The sequence below is a fragment of the Salvelinus alpinus genome, chromosome 22 (genome assembly GCF_045679555.1).
Source record: "Salvelinus alpinus chromosome 22, SLU_Salpinus.1, whole genome shotgun sequence".
Classification (NCBI taxonomy): Eukaryota; Metazoa; Chordata; class Actinopteri; order Salmoniformes; family Salmonidae; genus Salvelinus; species Salvelinus alpinus.
Window position 1 is genome coordinate 4577564 of NC_092107.1, and position 18819 is coordinate 4596382.

Below are 18819 nucleotides of genomic sequence, written 5' to 3' on the forward strand. Positions count from 1 at the left end.
ATTATTTTCCCGCTGTAGCAAATTGGCTCAGATTAAGATCCTACATTTGTAGAATCAGTCTGTCATCCTCCCCACTAGTACAGTAAGCCCTTTAATGCAAGCGATGTTAGATGACATGGTGGTGTTGCGTGAGGGCTTTGGCTGGCCCCCTTTTTTTTATTTTACATTTCCGACAGAGTATTAAATATGATCGCCTGTCAGCTGTGACTGAGCTAGAGGAGGTTTGGAATAGGGGGACTAGGGAAAGGGGGATGGGGAAGAAAGAGGGAGAAATATAGGAGGGGGGTATTTTCTGAAGACATCAGAGAGGAGACACAGCCAGCAGGCGCATGGGTGGGCTGGACCAGGCAGGAAACGATGAGGTCATAGAAACAGAGAGAGAGAGCGGCTGCCGCTTGTTAGAGTGAGTGAGAGAGAGAGAGGCAACGAGGGAGGGAGGGGAATGAGCAGCCTGTGACATCGTTTCAGAGATGAGCTCAGTGGCAAAGGCGTGGACAGCTCCTCTTTCTCTCTCGCTCTCTGCCTCATCCTTTTCTCTCTCTCTCTCATTTGGCCTCTGCCTCTGTGTTGTTGTGACAGCAGTGTGGGCTCACCAGAATGAACTAGTCTTGCCGGGAGTAGAGTGGACTGTATAGGAAAGCAGCAGCAGGGAGGCTGTCATGGTGTCAGATTTATTTTTCTGGGGATTTTGCTGTCTCAAGCTGTGGAAAAGGGACAGAAAGGTAAGATGGCTTTCCCTATGTAGACTGTGATGGAGTGAAAGGGCTTGGCTAGCTTCAGCCGGTTGATTGGCAGGGTGGCACTCGGGCTGTCTCAAGTGGCTTGTGTTGAGTAAGCAGGCCTGATTCTGCTGTGTTTGTGCTTTAGGTCTCCATCTCTCTCTCTATTGCTTGTTTTAAGTAGAAATAGAACATCAATATTGATATTGTATCGTCCCTAAAATGATCGTGTTAAGAGATGTTCATGTTGAAATGGTTGCAATGATCTCTAAGAAACTGGGTCCATGATATATACATTTTTTATTTCTTCTTCTTCTTTTGTTTCATGAAATAGACATGAGCCTAGGCGGTCACATGGTCTATATTTAGAGTAGGTTCTACCCGAGATAAAGCATACTTTGAGCCCCAGCTACAGTAGGCTAGGCTTGTTAAAGATTGATTGTAGTGCTGAGATGTACATATACACAGTATAAACACACAGGCACATGTATACGCAACCACACACATGCACCGTATAGACAGTACAGTGGTTTCTCTGTGCCTCTACCGGATGTCCACCTACCTATCAGATGGAACTCAAAGCTTCATTGACTGACCATGAAGTATCATGCTGATTTCATTAACAGCAGTCCTAAAGCAGTTGTGGCTCATCATGATGCTGTTGATGCTACAGGATGGCCTTAACATGCTATTGATGCTACAGGATGGCCTTAACATGCTGTTGATGCTACAGGATGGCCTTAACATGCTGTTGATGCTACCGGATGGCCTTAACATGCTGTTGATGCTACCGGATGGCCTTAACATGCTGTTGATGCTACCGGATGGCCTTAACATGCTGTTGATGCTACCGGATGGCCTTAACATGCTGTTGATGCTACAGGATGGCCTTAACATGCTATTGATGCTACAGGATGGCCTTAACATGCTGTTGATGCTACCGGATGACCTTAACATGCTGTTGATGCTACCGGATGGCCTTAACATGCTGTTGATGCTACCGGATGGCCTTAACATGTTGTTGATGCTACCGGATGGCCTTAACATGCTGTTGATGCTACAGGATGGCCTTAACATGCTGTTGATGCTACAGGATGGCCTTAACATGCTGTTGATGCTACCGGATGACCTTAACATGCTGTTGATGCTACCGGATGACCTTAACATGCTGTTGATGCTACCGGATGGCCTTAACATGCTGTTGATGCTACCGGATGGCCTTAACATGCTGTTGATGCTACCGGATGGCCTTAACATGCTGTTGGCTAAGTGGTAAACAGGGGTTTTCCAGTGAACAGGTATGAATCCAAACCCTGTTTGGGGTTGCTGGGTGCTGTTTCTGCCACTTGGTCTGGTCTAATCATATTTGCCCCGTTTATTCTTTCTTTCTGAAAGCCAGTGTTGCCAAATGAGATCTAAGTAAGAAAGGAAGGCAGTGAACAGGAGGGAAGCCACCTGGTGATTGGAGCTGCTGAACTCTTAGGGAAAAAATGTGCCATCTAGAACCTTGAAGTCCCCATAGGCGAACCAGTTCCAAGTAGAACCCTTTCTACACATGGTTCTACATGAAACCAAAAAGGGTTCTACCTGGAACCTAAAAGGGTTCTCCTATGGGGACAGCCAAAGAACCCTTTTGGAACCCTTTTTCTACTCAAGATCCAGGCCATGTTCCACTTCTCTTCCTTCCACAGTTTCGGTTTTGGTTTGGAAATTGAAAAGCCAAATTTCATTGCTTGATTAATTGATTTAAATGCAGGTTTCTATATTATAGACATTCTATCCATCTGTTATATGGAGATCTGACTGATCCTGATCCTCCAGCACCTCAACATGCATGGCCCAAATGGCTCTGGAATTTGGAATCCCCCATAAAGCGTTTTTTGAATTTGACCTAGAATTCACTCTCATGGGGGTATCGGGGGTATCTGTTACCTGCTGAATGTACTGCTGATGTAACCAATTCCTGATGTCAACATCAGCTTGTGTAGCATGAAAAGTACTTGTTTTCTGTCATAGTTCTTGTATGAATTCTTGCTGGTGGTTTTATGTGTACTTGTCAGTCTCAGAAGGCCTCAAAAACAGAAAAGGTTGAGAAGCCCTGAGCTAAACTATTGCAACAGTTCCATTGAACCTCAATAGGTCACTGGAATAGCTAATCATCTCCAGGTTTCCCATAGTTTGGTTAGTTACACCAACCGGATCCCCTCTGTGCCAGCTCTGCATCATAGCATGGTGTGTTAGGACTAGGTCATTGTTATGGATTTATCTTGCCTGGGATGGGTTAGTGAAGTCATGGCAGTGTGTGCTAATATCAGTTTAAATGACAACATGTGCGCGTGTATGCGTGTGACTGTGTGCGTGCGTGGTGTAGTGTTTACATCAGGCTAACTGACGTAAGTGGTCATACCTTATGTTGCTAGTGTTTTATAGTCCCCATGACCCTCCACACATTATCCATATCACTATATCGGCAAGACCCTCCACCGGCCCACAATGCATCAGTGTAACTGGAAGTCCATACAGGAAACATAAGTGAACAATCGGCTAAGGTTCCAATATCCACCACAGTAATAAGCAATGTAGTGGGCAATGGGCAAGCATTCTAAATGGTATGCTAGTATGGATATTAGAATATACTGTAGCATTGGCTCCAACTCACCTAGTTTACATGGTTGGACTAAACTTTTTATAATTAATCCTAAAAAAAATGAAAGTGATGCAATAGTTTTGTGAACAGAAAATGTCCTAAACTCAATATGGAGACTCCCTAACTTCCCTAACCCCCCCCCCCCCCTCCCTCCCCCATCATCTGTTGTTTACACTAGAGAACCTGAGAGTGTCATTGTGACACCAGAGGGTCATAAAATACCTCTGATTGGTCCAACAGGGGCCATACACATTCCACAGGCTGTCTAAAAACACACACACACACACACACACACACACACACACACACACACACACACACACACACACCACTAAATGGATTAGCCTCCCAACTTATCATCATAATGTTTGGGTCGTCAAACACTTAAAGTTGAAACTTTGACGCATTTAAGTACTGAAATGACAGCCTCTGAATGGCTGTCTCATCATAATATCACATGGGGTATTTCCTCATTCTTGTGTAACAGAACTCACAGTTTATTACACTAGTTCGAACTCATTTTCATTATCACTTGTGCTTTGGGAAAGGCCTCAAAGAAATTAAATTGATTTGCAATGATGTGGTTTACAGTTTAGGAAGAGGAGATGAGTTATTGGACAAAGCCAATTTAAAGATTTGCCTGGTTGTATACATGAGTAGTTCCAGGCAACTTCCTGCTTTCTATTTCCAGATTAATTGCATTTCTCACCACTGTATCTTCATCACAAGTCCCTAGCTGGTGCAGTCATTGTTCATTATAGGATCATGCTTAATATGTGACCGCCTCCCTCCAGCTCACCATGGTAACACGCTGTTTCCAGATGCTTCTCCATGGCGACCTCACTCTTCCCAAAGGAAACGTGCTGATGATTTGGATTGTTCTGGACAGTGGTCCTGTGTGCGCCACATGACCAAGCCACACTGCTCTCTTACATACAGAGAGAGAGGGAAAGAGAGAGAGAGAGAGAGAGTGCGGGAGGGAGAGAGAGAGAGAGGGAGAGACCAGCTGTGGGTAGTTACAGTATGTTCTGTAAGTTATCCCCACTCATTGTAAATTTAAGATTTTTAACCAACTTTTTGGCAGGTTTCTCATGCTACATAGTTCACAATATCTCAGAATGAAACTAACTCAATTATCAGTGAGACAAAGGTAATAGAACTTTCCACCTATGAGAGATGTACAGGGTTATTGTTAGCTTCTCTATCTTTTCTTTCTTTCTCTCCCTTTTCCTCTCTCTCTCTCTCTCTCTCACTTGCTCTGCTCTGTCCCTCAGGCTTTTGATGTAGGAGTCTTTTCTTTGTGCGTGTGCAGCAGCAGCTGTCAGTTGTCAGATGTGGTTGGAGAGAAGTGTGTGTGGGGTGGAGTGTGTAGGAAAGGAGGGGGCGGGGGTCGACAAATGGCAGCAGCCACAGTGTCAGAGTGTGACAGGCATCACACTGTCTCTTCCTCTCCATCCAGCTGTCCTTCTTCTCCTCCCCACGGGGGCTCACACCTGAGACTGGCCTCTGCCTGCCACACACGCACACACACACTCACACACACACACACAGCAAAATCTAAAGTGATAAATCAACACTGACAGTGTTAAATTTAACACTGGTCCAGTGTCTATACGGGTCCACACTTTTCAGTGTTAAATTAACACACTGCTTAGTGTAAAGCCTTATTTGCATTTTACCCAGAATGCCTTTCAAGTGAATTGTAGTGTTAACACCCATGACTGTATTTGTTAATGACAAAGACATGGTTGTTGATTTCATCCATTTTCAGTCCTGAAACCTTCATCAAGTGAGATCCTAAGCAAATATGTTATCATTAAAAATGTATTATTTAACACAATACAACAAGTATTTAATAAGGCCTTATTTTGAAGGCCTAGTTTTACCCTATACAGTGAGTGGCCTGAAACTCTTAGTTTTCAGGCCTGCAAGTCACATTATTTTGGCTAGCAAAGTAATGTGTAATTCTTATTGGAATCCAACCAGAGTGGGGTTATCCAACATTTGACATTTTTATTCAGTCGCAACCTGCATTCAGACTGACTGCCGGGTTGGGAAGACTAAGATATGGACTACCTAAACCATCTAAACTGGAACAACCATTTCAATAACTGGTGCAACAAAGTAACAGATTGGATTAGTTTAGAAAAATGTATGTTATTTATATTTGAGTAGCATAAGATTAATTAATCAATCAGTGTCCATGCAAAAACATAAATATTGAAACAAACAATTCTAAAAATCAACCTGCAATAGAGCATGCTGGGAAATATTATAATGATGGGTCTGGTTTTGGTTTAACACGGGTTATTAACACCAACACTCGGGTTCACTTACAGAGTTCATTTAACACCTGAATCACCAGTAGAAATATTACACTGAATAATCAACACTGGGTAACACTGGCCAATTTGCTGTACAGGCGCGCACACACACACACACCCATACACACCCATACACACACACACACATACACACAAACACACACGCTCACATGCATATTCTACTATCTGTCTTTACTCTATAGAAGACATTTTGACCCCTATCTTTCATAATTTGTTGTACTTCATTCTCAACACGGCACACGCTCTAATGTATCTAGAATTATAATCTCATCTCCCTCTGAGTCTCTGTGATGTGGTGTTTACACGTACTGTGATCATAACTGACATAAAGATGTCAGCCACTTATCATTGTTTTACCCTCCCTACTCCACTCCAAAACACAATGACTGTGACTCACCAAGCCATTGAGGCTGCTTTTCTTTACCAACTCATTTCATGTTCCGTCTGCTCCAGAGCTCAAATGGAAGCCAATTACACAGTCATTACCTTCTCTCCTCTCTCTCTTCTCATTCGCTCTCTGAGTCTCTCTGCTCTGTTGTTAACATGAACAATCAAGGTTAAAAAGGTACAAACATAAATCATAAATCCTTTCTTTTTTATTCTCTCTCTCTCTCCATTCATTTCTGCATCAGTAGATGCTCAGAGTCAGACATAGCTTTTCCTGTGGCTGGGATGAGCTGCTCATGTTAATGACTTATTATTGATTAATTCCTTAATGTGTTCCAATGACTTCCTCCAAGCAGCCCGAGGGTACTCTCTCTGTGTGGGTTCTCTGGTTTCCATGGGAATGCTCCCTGGGGGGCGGAGCAGACAGGGCTGTTTTTTTGTTGTTGGTATCTATATTATCGACCATTTAAAAGCACTGTGCCACTCTTAAAGGAAGTTGCTAGTGCCACACTTTTTTTATGAGGCTTGCAGCAGTGGAAGCCTCGAGATGGGGAGGTGAAATACAAGTGTTTTCCAAACTCATAAGAACAGTCTTTTTTTCTCTCTTTTTTTCTCATATTTCATAGATTACTCTTCTTTGTTCAGTATTCCCCCCATCTCTCACATCCCTGAAAACTCCCCCTCGGTGAAATTTGAATTGCAGCTCTTGAGTGCCTACCACACCCACCTCAAGCCCAACCCTCTGCTGATGAGAGAGAGAGAGAGAGAGAGAGAGAGAGAGAGAGAGAGAGAGAGAGAGAGAGAGAGAGAGAGAGAGAGAGAGAGAGAGAGAGAGAGAGAGAGAGAGAGAGAGAGAGAGAGAGAGAGAGAGAGAGAGAGAGAGAGAGAGAGAGAGAGAGAGAGAGAGAGAGAGAGAGAGAGAGAGAGAGAGAGAGAGAGAGAGAGAGAGAGAGAGAGAGAGAGAGAGAGAGAGAGAGAGAGCTCTTCAACCTCTGTCTTTGAGGAGCTACAAGGTCACCAGGTTCTTGTTTAAGTAAAGCCCTGATTAGCCCTATACAACCAGGGATGTTGGCCATTTGCATTTAAGGTAATTCTACCTGGGTGAGTTCTATGTATAGATTTGCATTCCATGTGTAAATCAGGCCCTAGTGGTCTTACATCCTTCAGTAAATGACCATACATATTGTGAGCTATAAGGAAAACCTTTTGCCAAAAGCTTTCTCAAGTGGCATCATTTAGACCAATTTGCCTGGTTACTATGTTAAGCATATATAAGGAGCCTGTGTGATTATGGTATCTGTTTGTTTACAAATCTAGTCGGGGTCGGTAATTTAACTGGATCTGCTGTTTTGAGCCGCAATTCAATTCTCAGCTCCCTGCTTCTGCCAGTGATTGGATTGAGCTAGATAGAAACCAGCCTGAAGTTAATAACGCTGATATCAGCCACAGCAATCTAGCCCTCCTTGCACTGGTTAACCTGCATCTGCCCTAGTTTGTTTCTCCGTTTGTTGCTGTTATTGCGATGTGATGCATCTACTGACCTGAACAAGTAGTGAACTTATAGTAGACTTGTAGTACATTCTCTTTGCTTTGTTTAATGTTTGACCTGTCATTGTGTTGTTTTGTAGATTTCTCTTTGCCTTGCTTTTCCGTCTTGGTCAGACAGGTGGTCATTGCAAGAGAATAATTTGGTTTGCAATTGACCGACCTGTTGAAATAAAGGTTGAATAAAAGGATGAAAAGAAGTTGTTTAGCTGACTCTTAACCCTACCTAGGAATCCTACCCTGACCCTCCCTCTGCGTGTGTCTTCTAGGTCGCAGGGGAACAGAAGTACCACCCAGAATGCTTCACCTGTCTGAACTGCAGAGCCTTCATCGGAGACGGAGACACCTACGCACTGGTGGAGAGGTCCAAACTATACTGGTACATTATAGTGATCATACAACTTTATTTATAACATGATCCTCATATATTTCAGTCAGTGCTAATAGGGAGTAGGGTGTAGAGATTCAGCAGACTCAAGGGAAGGTCACTATTTGTCTTGGAGACGAGAGGTTATAATTTGTTGATAACGTTATTACAGTAACACCAGTGCTGTGCAGCCTGGCCACTGTAGCCCAAAGCAGAAATAGAAATGTGGAAATAACGGTAGTGGTGGATAGAGAAGCAACGGACATGAGGTAAGGAAGGGGGTACTGTATGACACACACACACACCCTGACACGAGGAGGGAGGAAGGGATGTTGAAATGCAAGCAGTCATTGTCCTGTGAGCTCTGAATGGAAGTGTCAGTGTGTGTGTGATGGGAGGTTGACTTGATCATTATTCTGCCACTTGACATTCTGGCACAATGTTAGAATATTATTTCATTCTATCAGGTGATGCACACAGAAATGTAAATGATCACGTACACTACCTTTCAAAAGCAAATTTTTGGTCCATTTAAAATAACATCAAATTGGTCAGAAATACAGTGTAGACATTGTTAATGTTGTAAATGACTATTGTAGCTGGAAACGGCTGATTTTTTATGTAATATCTACATAGGCATTAGGAGGCCCATTATCAGCAACCATTACTCCTGTGTTCCAATGGCACGCTGTTATCTAATGCAAGTTTATTATTTTAAAAGGCTAATTGATCATTAGAAAACCCTTTTGCAATTATGTTAGCACAGCTGAAAACTGTTCTGAAACAAAGACCTTTCTTCTGAAACTCGTCAGTCTATTCTTGTTCTGAGAAATGAAGGCTATTCCATGCGAGAAATTGCCAAGAAACTGAAGATCTCGTACAACGCTGTGTACCTTCACAGAACAGCGCAAACTGTCTCTAACCAGAATAGAAAGAGGAGTGGGAGGCCCCGGTGCACAACTGAGCAAGAGGACAAGTACATTAGTGTCTAGTTTGAGAAACAGATGCCTCACAAGTCCTCAACTGGCAGCTTCATTAAATAGTACCCGCAAAACCCCAGTCTCAATGTCTACAGTGAAGAGGCAACTCCGGGATGCTGGCCTTCTAGGCAGAGTTCCTCTGTCCAGTGTCTGTGTTTTTTTTTTGTTTTTTTTAATACATTTTACCCCCTTTTCTCCCCAATTTTCGTGGTATCCAATCACTAGTAATTACAATCTTGTCTCATCGCTACAACTCCCGTACGGGCTCGGGAGAGACGAAGGTCAAAAGCCATGCGTCCTCCGAAGCACAACCCAACCAAGCCGCACTGCTTCTTAACACAGCGCGCCTCCAACCCGGAAGCCAGCCGCACCAATGTGTGTGCACCTGGCCCCCTTGGTTAGCCGTGCACCGTGCACCTGGCCCCCTTGGTTAGCGCGCACTGCGCCCGGCCCGCCACAGGAGTCGCTGGAGCGCGATGAGACAAGGATATCCCTACCGGCCAAACCCTCCCTAACCCGGACGACGCTAGGCCAATTGTGCGTCGCCCCACGGACCTCCCGGTCGCTGCCGGCTGCGACAGAGCCTGGGCGCAAACCCAGAGTCTCTGGTGGCACAGCTAGCGCTGCGATGCAGTGCCCTAGACCACTGCGCCACCCGGGAGGCTCTTTTGCCCATCTTAATCTTTTATTTTTATTGGCCAGTCTGAGATATGGCTTTTTCTTTGGAACTCTGCCTAGAAGGCCAGCATCCCGGAGTTGCCTCTTCACTGTTGACATTGAGACTGGTGTTTTGCGGGTACTATTTAATGAAGCTGCCAGTTGAGGCGTCTGTTTCTCAAACTAGACACTCTAATGTACTTGTCCTCATTAAAAATCTGCCGTTTCCAGCTACAATAGTCATTTACAACATTAACAATGTCTACACTGTATTTCTGACCAATTTTATGTTATTTTAATGGACTAAAAATGTGCTTTTCTTTCAAAAACAAGGACATTTTTAAGTGACCCCAAACTTTTGAACGGTAGCGTATGTCCAAAATAAAAAGTGTAATATGCGTAAATGCCATTGTGTATAAGAACAAATTACATTTCCATTCTTATTTTTCTGTATTAATATAGCATTACGGATATTCGTACACTTGTCTATTCTATCTATGCTGACCTCCCCCTGCGTCTCTACCCCTTCTCCCTCCACAGTGGCCACTGTTACTACCAGACCATTGTGACGCCTGTGTCCCTGTCAGACTCACCATGCTCCAGGATCCCCCACACGGTGACCCTGGTGTCCATCCCAGCCTCCACAGACGGGCGGAGAGGGATCTCAGTCGCCATCGACCAGCCTCTCAGCCCTCTCAGTCCCAACGGCTACGGCCCTGAACACACTGTCAGGGTGTCACAGTGAGTATAGAGGAAGGATGAGGGGGGTAGGAGGCATGGAAGGTGAGAGAGGGGGGTAGGTAGGCAATGGGAGGGTGGAGATAAGGAGGGATAGGGAAAGAGAGAGGGGGAGCGAGAGAGGGGAAAATATTATTCCTTATTTAGTGGGACTTCCTGGTTTAATAAAAAATTTAATAGAATTGTAATAAATACACCAAGGGAGGGATGGATTGGGGGAGGGAGGGGGGATGGATGGGGAGAAGGGAATGGATGGGGAGGCTAACAGAAGGATTGGAGATGAATGAACGGGAGACATGGAAGTCAGAGAAAAGCACAGAATGGAAGTTAGGGAAGGTGAGGACATTGTTATTTAAATCCAGTGTAGATTAAATACTATACCCATGTCCTTGTACAACAAAAGGGATGGAAAGGATCTAGCAGTATATACGCAGTCCGGTCTTTTATCTTTCCAGTGGACCAGTATACCATTCTGTACATGTTAGATTTTCTAAAGTCTGACGCTGTCATACTTCCTAGACTTATGATGTAATCACTCGGCTAATGTAATGGGAGAAAGATGGATATCGAGGTTAAATCTGTGTCCAACTGATTATCGCTGTTCTCTCATTCCTTCTCCAGGGTGGACTCTGAGTTGATCAGTCCAGATGTAAAGAACTCCATACATGTCGGAGACCGGATCCTGGAGATCAACGGAACACCCATCAGGAATGTTCCTCTCGATGAGGTAACCTAACTGACATCTCTTCTACCTGTGTTGCTGTTAGACATCAATGACATTGATATTAGTGAGATGTTAATGAAATTCAAGGCTTGATGTTAGAAGATCTACGTTTAAGTCCTTACTCATGTTTAAATCTACAGAACATGGAGTTGATAGACACTAGGAGGCAATCTCATTCACTCCACCAAAACATGAAGATTCTTAGCCATGCTACATGCTATGCTATATGCTATGCTAGATTCTACATGTTATGTTACATTCTAATGCTAAACTGATCATCTTTTTCCTCCGCTCCACCAGATTGACCTGCTCATCCAGGAGACCAGTCGTCTGCTCCAGCTGACCATAGAGCACGACCCCCACGACCAGGGGGGTTCAGAGGGGGAGACGGTGGACGGACCTCTGATCACTCCTCTGTCTGGCGGTCCCAGCCCCATCCTCCCCATCACCCAACCCCCACACCCAGACATCAATAACCTACGCTCACGCATGATCACGTAAGGACTAATCTCAGTGACATTTACAGACGCACAAATACATGCTGTTTTAGACATGGTGTTTTGGTTTATTTCAAGTACAGTATGAATAGGATAGAAAATGAAAGAAATACGCAACAAAATACAGATTTATATGAAATCTTCAGCTAAATGAATGTATGCATAAATAAAAGCATTCAACGTGTACTAAACACATTTTAGACATAATTAGCTTACATGAATTACATTTTATTGGTGCAAATGTGTGGGCTGACATATATTTACATTATTTCAGCTCTTCAGTGAAATGGGTGAGCAATGTCTAACTGCAATTACGCTGTCGCTCCAATTTCATAATTAGTATATAACGGTAGTAGATGCTGGACTGGTGCCTTATGACAGGGTTGGCAGCGTCATTTAACACTGTGAAGGGCAGTATGGATGCACATCAGTGATCCTGTGAGACTGATGATTTATTTTTCTTTGTTTGTTCCATCTTTCTCTTTTTCCTTCTCTCCACCTTTCACTCCCTTCTTTTATCTCTCTCTCCCTCTCTCCCCCTCTCTCTCCAGGCGGAGCTACAGTATTGATAAGTCTCCGTGCTCCAGTAACGCAGCATCCCCTCTCTCTCAGAGGAAGGACATTAACCGCTCCGAGTCACTGCGGGTCGTCTCCAACAGTCGCATGCACCGGATCTTCCGGGCCTCAGACCTCATCCATGGAGAGGTGCTGGGAAAAGGCTGCTTTGGACAGGCCATCAAGGTAAACACACCAACCTGATGACTTGGGTATGAGGTGTACATTGTCTGTTCAACTGTCCTCTCTGTTAAAGATGACCATGAAAAAGCATTTAATTTTGGGGGACAATTCCAACACCTTAAAAATCCCACTTCACACTACTGAATGTGTGTCAAATGTTACTGCGTAGGAGCAGTATATTCTGTTTTCAAAAGTTCCAGAAGATGGCAGCATTGAGATGCTTTACAGAATGGCCTCAGATGAAACCAGAAAGTACAGGAGCCTATATGTGTGCATCTGCTGCTTGGAAGATGCATTCAAGCAGGGAGTAAATATCTGCTTTGAGAGGGATACCACATATATCCAGGGTTTTTATTCCCAGACTCCCAGAGTTTACCTGTTGGGGTGAAATTAGCTTTGAACGGAAAGTACCCCCATTCCCTGTGGCGCAGGCTGATGACATCACGGTGTGTGTGTGTTTCTGCAGGTGACCCACAGAGAGACAGGGGAGGTGATGGTGATGAAGGAGCTGATTCGTTTTGATGACGAGACACAGAGGTCATTCCTAAAAGAAGTGGGTGACCACTCTTTCAACCTTGACTTCTTTTGCCTTTGTTGATGTGTCACCATCAGGGTTCAACGGGGTCAAATCAGGAGATACATTGAGATTCTAAATGAAATTTGCTTATAAATTATTTCAGAAGATTTTAGATAAGCCTTAAATATTAAAGGTTTATGAAGGTACACCATCCATCTCTTTCCTTTATTCCAATGATTTGAACCACCACACGCAATGACAATCTCTGTGCTTGTCCCAAAGAGCTCCCACTTCTTCTAAGGACAGTACAATCCTGTGCTACGTATCTACAGAACATGTATCGTCAAGAACAATGCTTTGGCTTCGTTCAGTGACAAAGATCACAGACCATGTTTCCAACCCTGGCCATTATTGTTAACACTGCTGGTCTAGGTTTACCACAGAGTTTAGTTTATCAAGCTCTAAATGTCATGTTTAGATGACAGTAATACACACCACTACACCTCGTAAAAAGTACCCCACCCTAATTAGACTGTGAGGGGTGGACAGATAGTCATTAGAGGTATACACAGGTATACACCCTTTACCACATCCCTCCCAGATACACAGACACTCACATCGACAATCAAATGCACACTCGCCACACATGTGCCCACATACAAATACACTATTCTACCCTGCATTCTACTCTCCTCTTCAGGAAACACTGTGTGAACACTGAGGTGTGCAGGTTAACACCCGTAGTCCCTTTAATAACTCTGTAAGCAGTTAAAACAACAGGCCATGACCGCCCACCAACAAACAAACAGCTAGAGGAATGCAGACTGAGGTTTGTTTTATAACTGTTTTTATTAGTGCCCTGCCTGCATAACACTCCAATTACAAAGGAAGGGCTCAGCTCTCTCGCAAACTAATCACACACATCACAAACTCCGCCTTGGGAATGGTTTCCTGAGTTCAAGACGTTTTTTAAGTTGTTTGATGGATTGGAGTCTTGCCCTTATGTTAGAGACATGGTAGTCCTTTTTAAAACCGTTGGCCTTTTGAGCCTTGGTGCCCATTTTAAATCAAAGCCTTCAAAATAGTTTTCTCCCTCCCTTCCCTTGACTTCAGAGTAGCTTATGTAATGTCTACCTCCTTTAGGACCTAATCAGTTTTTCTCTCTTTGGGAAGCTGTAATAACCACGTATTATTCCTGTTTCTTGTTACGATTATGTCAAGTTAATGACAGGAGAGGAGACATCTTATATGTTTAGACCAGGAGGAAATGGTTATAGACTAAAATCAAAGTCTAGAAGGAAGAATGTCCATCTCACAGAGACCCTCAGGGCGGGAGACAAGGAGGTCTTTCACTAATTATGTAGCTACCCACCCAGTTCATCTAACTACTGCTTTCACTAAACCCACACAATACAACCACTCCCACCAGCTCCTAGATGATTGGTCTTTATGAGGAGTCAGGACTAGGACAGCTCCTGGACTGTAGCTCTAAATAGGGGTTCAATAACTAACAAAGGTCCCACATTTAAACCTAAAGTATTTTCCAAGCCTTAAAATGTGTACCCTCCTCCCTCTCCAGGTGAAGGTGATGCGTTGTCTGGAGCACCCCAATGTGCTGAAGTTTATAGGTGTCCTCTACAAAGACAAGAGACTCAACTTCATTGCAGAGTACATCAAAGGAGGAACCCTGAGGGAGATCATTAAGAAAATGGTAACGGTGGTGTGTCTGTCTGTGTGTGTCTGTCTGTCTGTGTGGGATTTTAGTACTTTGTTGTGTGCACTTCTGTATGGGTGTGCCACTGCACCAGGTTGTGTGTGTGCGGTTGGGTGGCTGTGTGTCCCCATGAGTGCATAGTTGCGTGTTGTACATTGTGTCTCAGAGTCATCAGAGGATACAGGATTAGGATTAGAGAGCCTCCCTTTAGTTTTAATCACTGGTGTTTATGTTCTGTGAAACATCCAGAGTCTGATTCTATCCTTGGTTTGTCTTACTAACAGGATACCAACTACCCTTGGAATCAGAGAGTGAGCTTTGCTAAAGACATCGCTGCAGGGATGGTGAGTGAATGATCCATGCCTAATAGAATGTATAGAATGCCTCTAGAATAAAACCAAAAACAGATCAGAAGCCAGTGTACACTGGGTTTTGTCAGGACCAGGGCACCAGGGTTCACTGCTGCAATCAGAGAAACTGCAGTGCAGTGGTGGTGAATAGAATAACACACACAGTGCAGTCAAACTAACCATGCTCACATTGCCCTCCAGTGGAGATCTAGAGGAAGTGTAGCAGCAGTGTTGTTCACATGTGTAGCAGATTTTCCCTATATGAAAATTACAGCTTGAATTCCTTCTGGATTAGGGAATCATGGGTAGTCATATTGTGTTGCCTTTGATTTGGGTTTACAGTGATGAATATAGCACATGACTGTAGATTAGTGAATGTACAAAGGCTATACTCTGCCAAGGGTTTGAAAGAAGAACAATGCACATTTGTTCCACTAGGCACTGGTTTGAGGTTTAGGCTTAATACCTAACTCTTGTTTTCTTTCTTTCACTCTCTCTCTTTCCATCACTCTCTCTTTCTCTCTGTCTTCCAGTCATATCTGCATTCCATGAACATAATCCACCGCGACCTGAACTCATACAACTGTCTTGTCAGAGAGGTGAGTACAGAGGTGTGAGGTGTGTTCTCTCTCAAGGGTGTGTGTTTTCTTTGAGGATTAAGAGTTTGCACCTGTATGTCTAGATCATACAGGTTTGTCTCTCGTTGAAAGAGATGTGACAATGGAGATGTATTGACATTAGACACAGAGAAACCTTTGTTAGGGTAAAGTACTGTACAGTAGAGTGTTTGTACCTCTCAAAGTCAACGGTCATAGTATTCACTCTCTTTATTCCTCTATGTTGTTGAGTGTGCTCTATCTGGCATGTGCCTTTATGTCTGGTAAGATGTATAGTCTTATAGGTAGGTTTGCAGTGTGTTTGGTATTCTAAGTATTGTGATGCAGCAGATGTGACTCTGTCTGTGTGTCCTCTGTGTCAGGACCCGGTGCGAGAAACAGTCACTAATAATCGTCAGAACCCAGAAGATGAGGCAGACACAGCAGTACTAGAGATGGTGGTTTAATTAAAGAACAAAATCTTCAGGCAAAGAAACTAAATCCACAATGTCCAAAAATAAAGCCAAAAGGCACAAAATGGAAATCCTCCAAAATACAAAAGAAACTCCACAAAGTGGTAAAAAACAGCAGGGAAAAACAAACCTCAAAAGACTACTCAAATAATACACAAGAACTAAACCAGAGAACCTCTGGAAAATCCAACAAGAGAAATATCTGAATAAAACAAGGCTTGGGCTGGGGCTGGGTGCTAACTTACAAACACTGAGCAAGGAACACAGGTGCAAACAATAATTAGAGCAAGAAAAACAAAAGGTACAAAAAAGGTGCAATGGGGACATCTAGTGACCAAAACCCGAACAGTCTTGGCCAAAACCTGACACTCTGTCTCCCTTTAGAATAACAGTGTGGTGGTGGCAGACTTTGGGCTGGTATTGATAGTATTGTGTTATACAATTTCAAAAACATTACAATACATTCACAGATTTCACCACACACTGTGTGCCCTCAGGCCCCTACTCCACCACTACCACATATCTACAGTACAAAATCCATGTTTATAGTGCGTATGTTATCGTGTGTGTGTGTATGCATGTGTCTGTGCCTATGTTTGTGTTCCTTCACAGTCTCCACAGTTCGATAAGGTGTATTTTTATCTGTTTTTAAAATCTAATTTTACTGCTTGCATGTGTTACTTGATGTGCAATAGAGTTGTCATGGCTCTATGTAGTACTGTGCGCCTCCCATAGTCTGTCCTGGATTTGGGGACTGTGATGAGACCTCTTGTGGCATGTCTTGTGGGGTATGCATGGGTGTCCGAGCTGTGCGCCAGTAGTTCAAACTAGAGGTCGACCGATTAATCAGGGCCGATTTCAAGTTTTCATAACAATCGGAAATCGGTATTTTTGGGCGTCGATTTGCCGATTAAAAAAATATATATATGTTTTTAAATTTTTTAATGGTTTTTTAAAAATTATTTTTTAGACCTTTATTTAATCTTTATTTAACTAGGCAAGTCAGTTAAGAACACATTCTTATTTTCAAATCCGGCCTAGGAACGTTCTGCCTCGTTCAGGGGCAAAACGACAGATTTTTAACCATGTCAGCTCGGGGGATCCAATCTTGCAAACTTACAGTTAACTAGTCCAATGCCCTGACACTGATTACATTGCACTCCACGAGGAGCCTGCCTGTGAATGCAGTAAGCTAAGGTAAATTGCTAGCTAGCATTAAACTTATCTTATAAAAAACAATCAATCAATGACTGTCATTGCTCCAATATGTACTTAACCATAAACATCAATGCCTTTCTTAAAATCAAGTATATATTTTTAAACCTGCATATTTTGCTAAAAGAAATCCAGGTTAGCAGGCAATATTAACCAGGTGAAATTGTGTCATTTCTCTTGCGTTCATTGCACGCAGAGTCAGGGTATATGCAACAGTTTGGGCCGCCTGGCTCTTTGCGAACTAATTTGCCAGAATTTTACGTAATTATGACAACATTGAAGGTTGTGCAATGTAACAGGAATATTTAGACTCATGGATGCCACCCGTTAGATAAAATACGGAACGGAATAAACGTTTTGTTTTCGAGGTGATAGTTTCCGGATTAGTCAAAGGTATATGGTTTAGAGAGAAATAGTCGGCGCGTTATAATTCCTGTAATAACTTGCGGCTGAACTTGACAGGGGTTCCTTCGTTATTTTACCGTTCATGTCTTCCATAGAGAATGTCTTGATCTACTTCAAATAAGGTCTGTGTTTCGTGCAGGCTTAAACCGCCTCGATGTTTTGATACCCGTGTTACGTTTGTCAACATATTTTCATAAATCCACTCTACAAAAATAATTAAAAAAAATATTTAAAAAATATTCGCTTATATTTAGCCAATATTGATCAGAGTTACCTTGTGCTATGGATATCTACACAGTTATAAAATTGGCAAGGTGGTGTAAGCCTACACGAAACACAGACCTTATTTTAAGTGAATCTAAAAATATCCTATGGAATAAATGAAGGAACCGCTTTTCAGATTTTGCTAGGTGTCATGGGAATTATGACTCGCACTTTGGTCGTCAATTCTTACCATGCCCATTATTAAAATAGGATTTCCTGCATATAGAAATGACAGTTTTTGTTTTCAACATTCATCACAGGTAACTTAAACTCTATTTTTATTCAAACAGTTGAGAGTATTTGTCTCCTAAGCAGACTCTTCAGTATCATTGTCACTTCAGAGCTGTGTGTGTGTGTGTGTGTGTATTTATGTATTATATTAAGTTAAAATAAAAGTGTTCATTGTTCATTCAGTATTGTTGCAATTGTCATTATTACAAAAATGTGTGTGTGTGTATGATATATATTTAAAAAAATATATATATTTTTAAATAAATCGGCCGATTAATCGGTATCGGCTTTTTTTGTCCTCCAATAATCGGTATCGGTATCGGCATTGAAAAATCATAATCGGTCGACCTCTAGTTCAAACAGACAGCTCGGTGCATTCAACATGTCAATACCTCTCATAAATACAAGTAGTGATGAAGTCAATCTCTCCTCCACTTTGAGCCAGGAGAGATTTGACATGTATATTATTCATATTAGCTCTTTATGTTCATCCAAGGGCCAGCTGTGCCGACAGTTCTGAGCCAATTGCAATTTTCCTAAGTCCTTTTTTGTGGCACCTGACCACATGACTGAACAGTAGTTCTGGTGCGACAAAACTAGGCCCTGTAGGACCTGCCTTGTTGATAGTGCTGTTAAGAAGGTAGAGCAGCGCATTATTATGGACATACTTCTCCCTATCCTAGCTACTGTTGTATCAATATGTTTTGACC

General features: G+C 42.9%; 1 protein-coding gene across 5 annotated transcripts in view; it reads left to right on the forward strand.

Annotated features, from left to right (window-relative positions):
* Positions 1-18819, forward strand: part of LOC139548831 (LIM domain kinase 1-like) — a 74881-nt gene that overhangs the window by 48678 nt on the left and 7384 nt on the right. For 3 of the 5 annotated variants that reach the window (XM_071358698.1, XM_071358701.1, XM_071358699.1), the window contains 9 exons: positions 7913-8022; positions 10188-10388; positions 11007-11112; positions 11410-11606; positions 12158-12347; positions 12811-12897; positions 14441-14572; positions 14860-14919; positions 15459-15524. In XM_071358698.1, the coding sequence (XP_071214799.1) occupies positions 7913-8022; positions 10188-10388; positions 11007-11112; positions 11410-11606; positions 12158-12347; positions 12811-12897; positions 14441-14572; positions 14860-14919; positions 15459-15524 (1149 nt within the window). Of the gene's footprint in view, positions 1-523; positions 723-7912; positions 8023-10187; positions 10389-11006; positions 11113-11409; positions 11607-12157; positions 12348-12810; positions 12898-14440; positions 14573-14859; positions 14920-15458; positions 15525-16378; positions 16669-18819 lie in introns of those variants that run through there. The other 2 variants (XM_071358703.1, XM_071358702.1) reach the window with 2 other exon arrangements.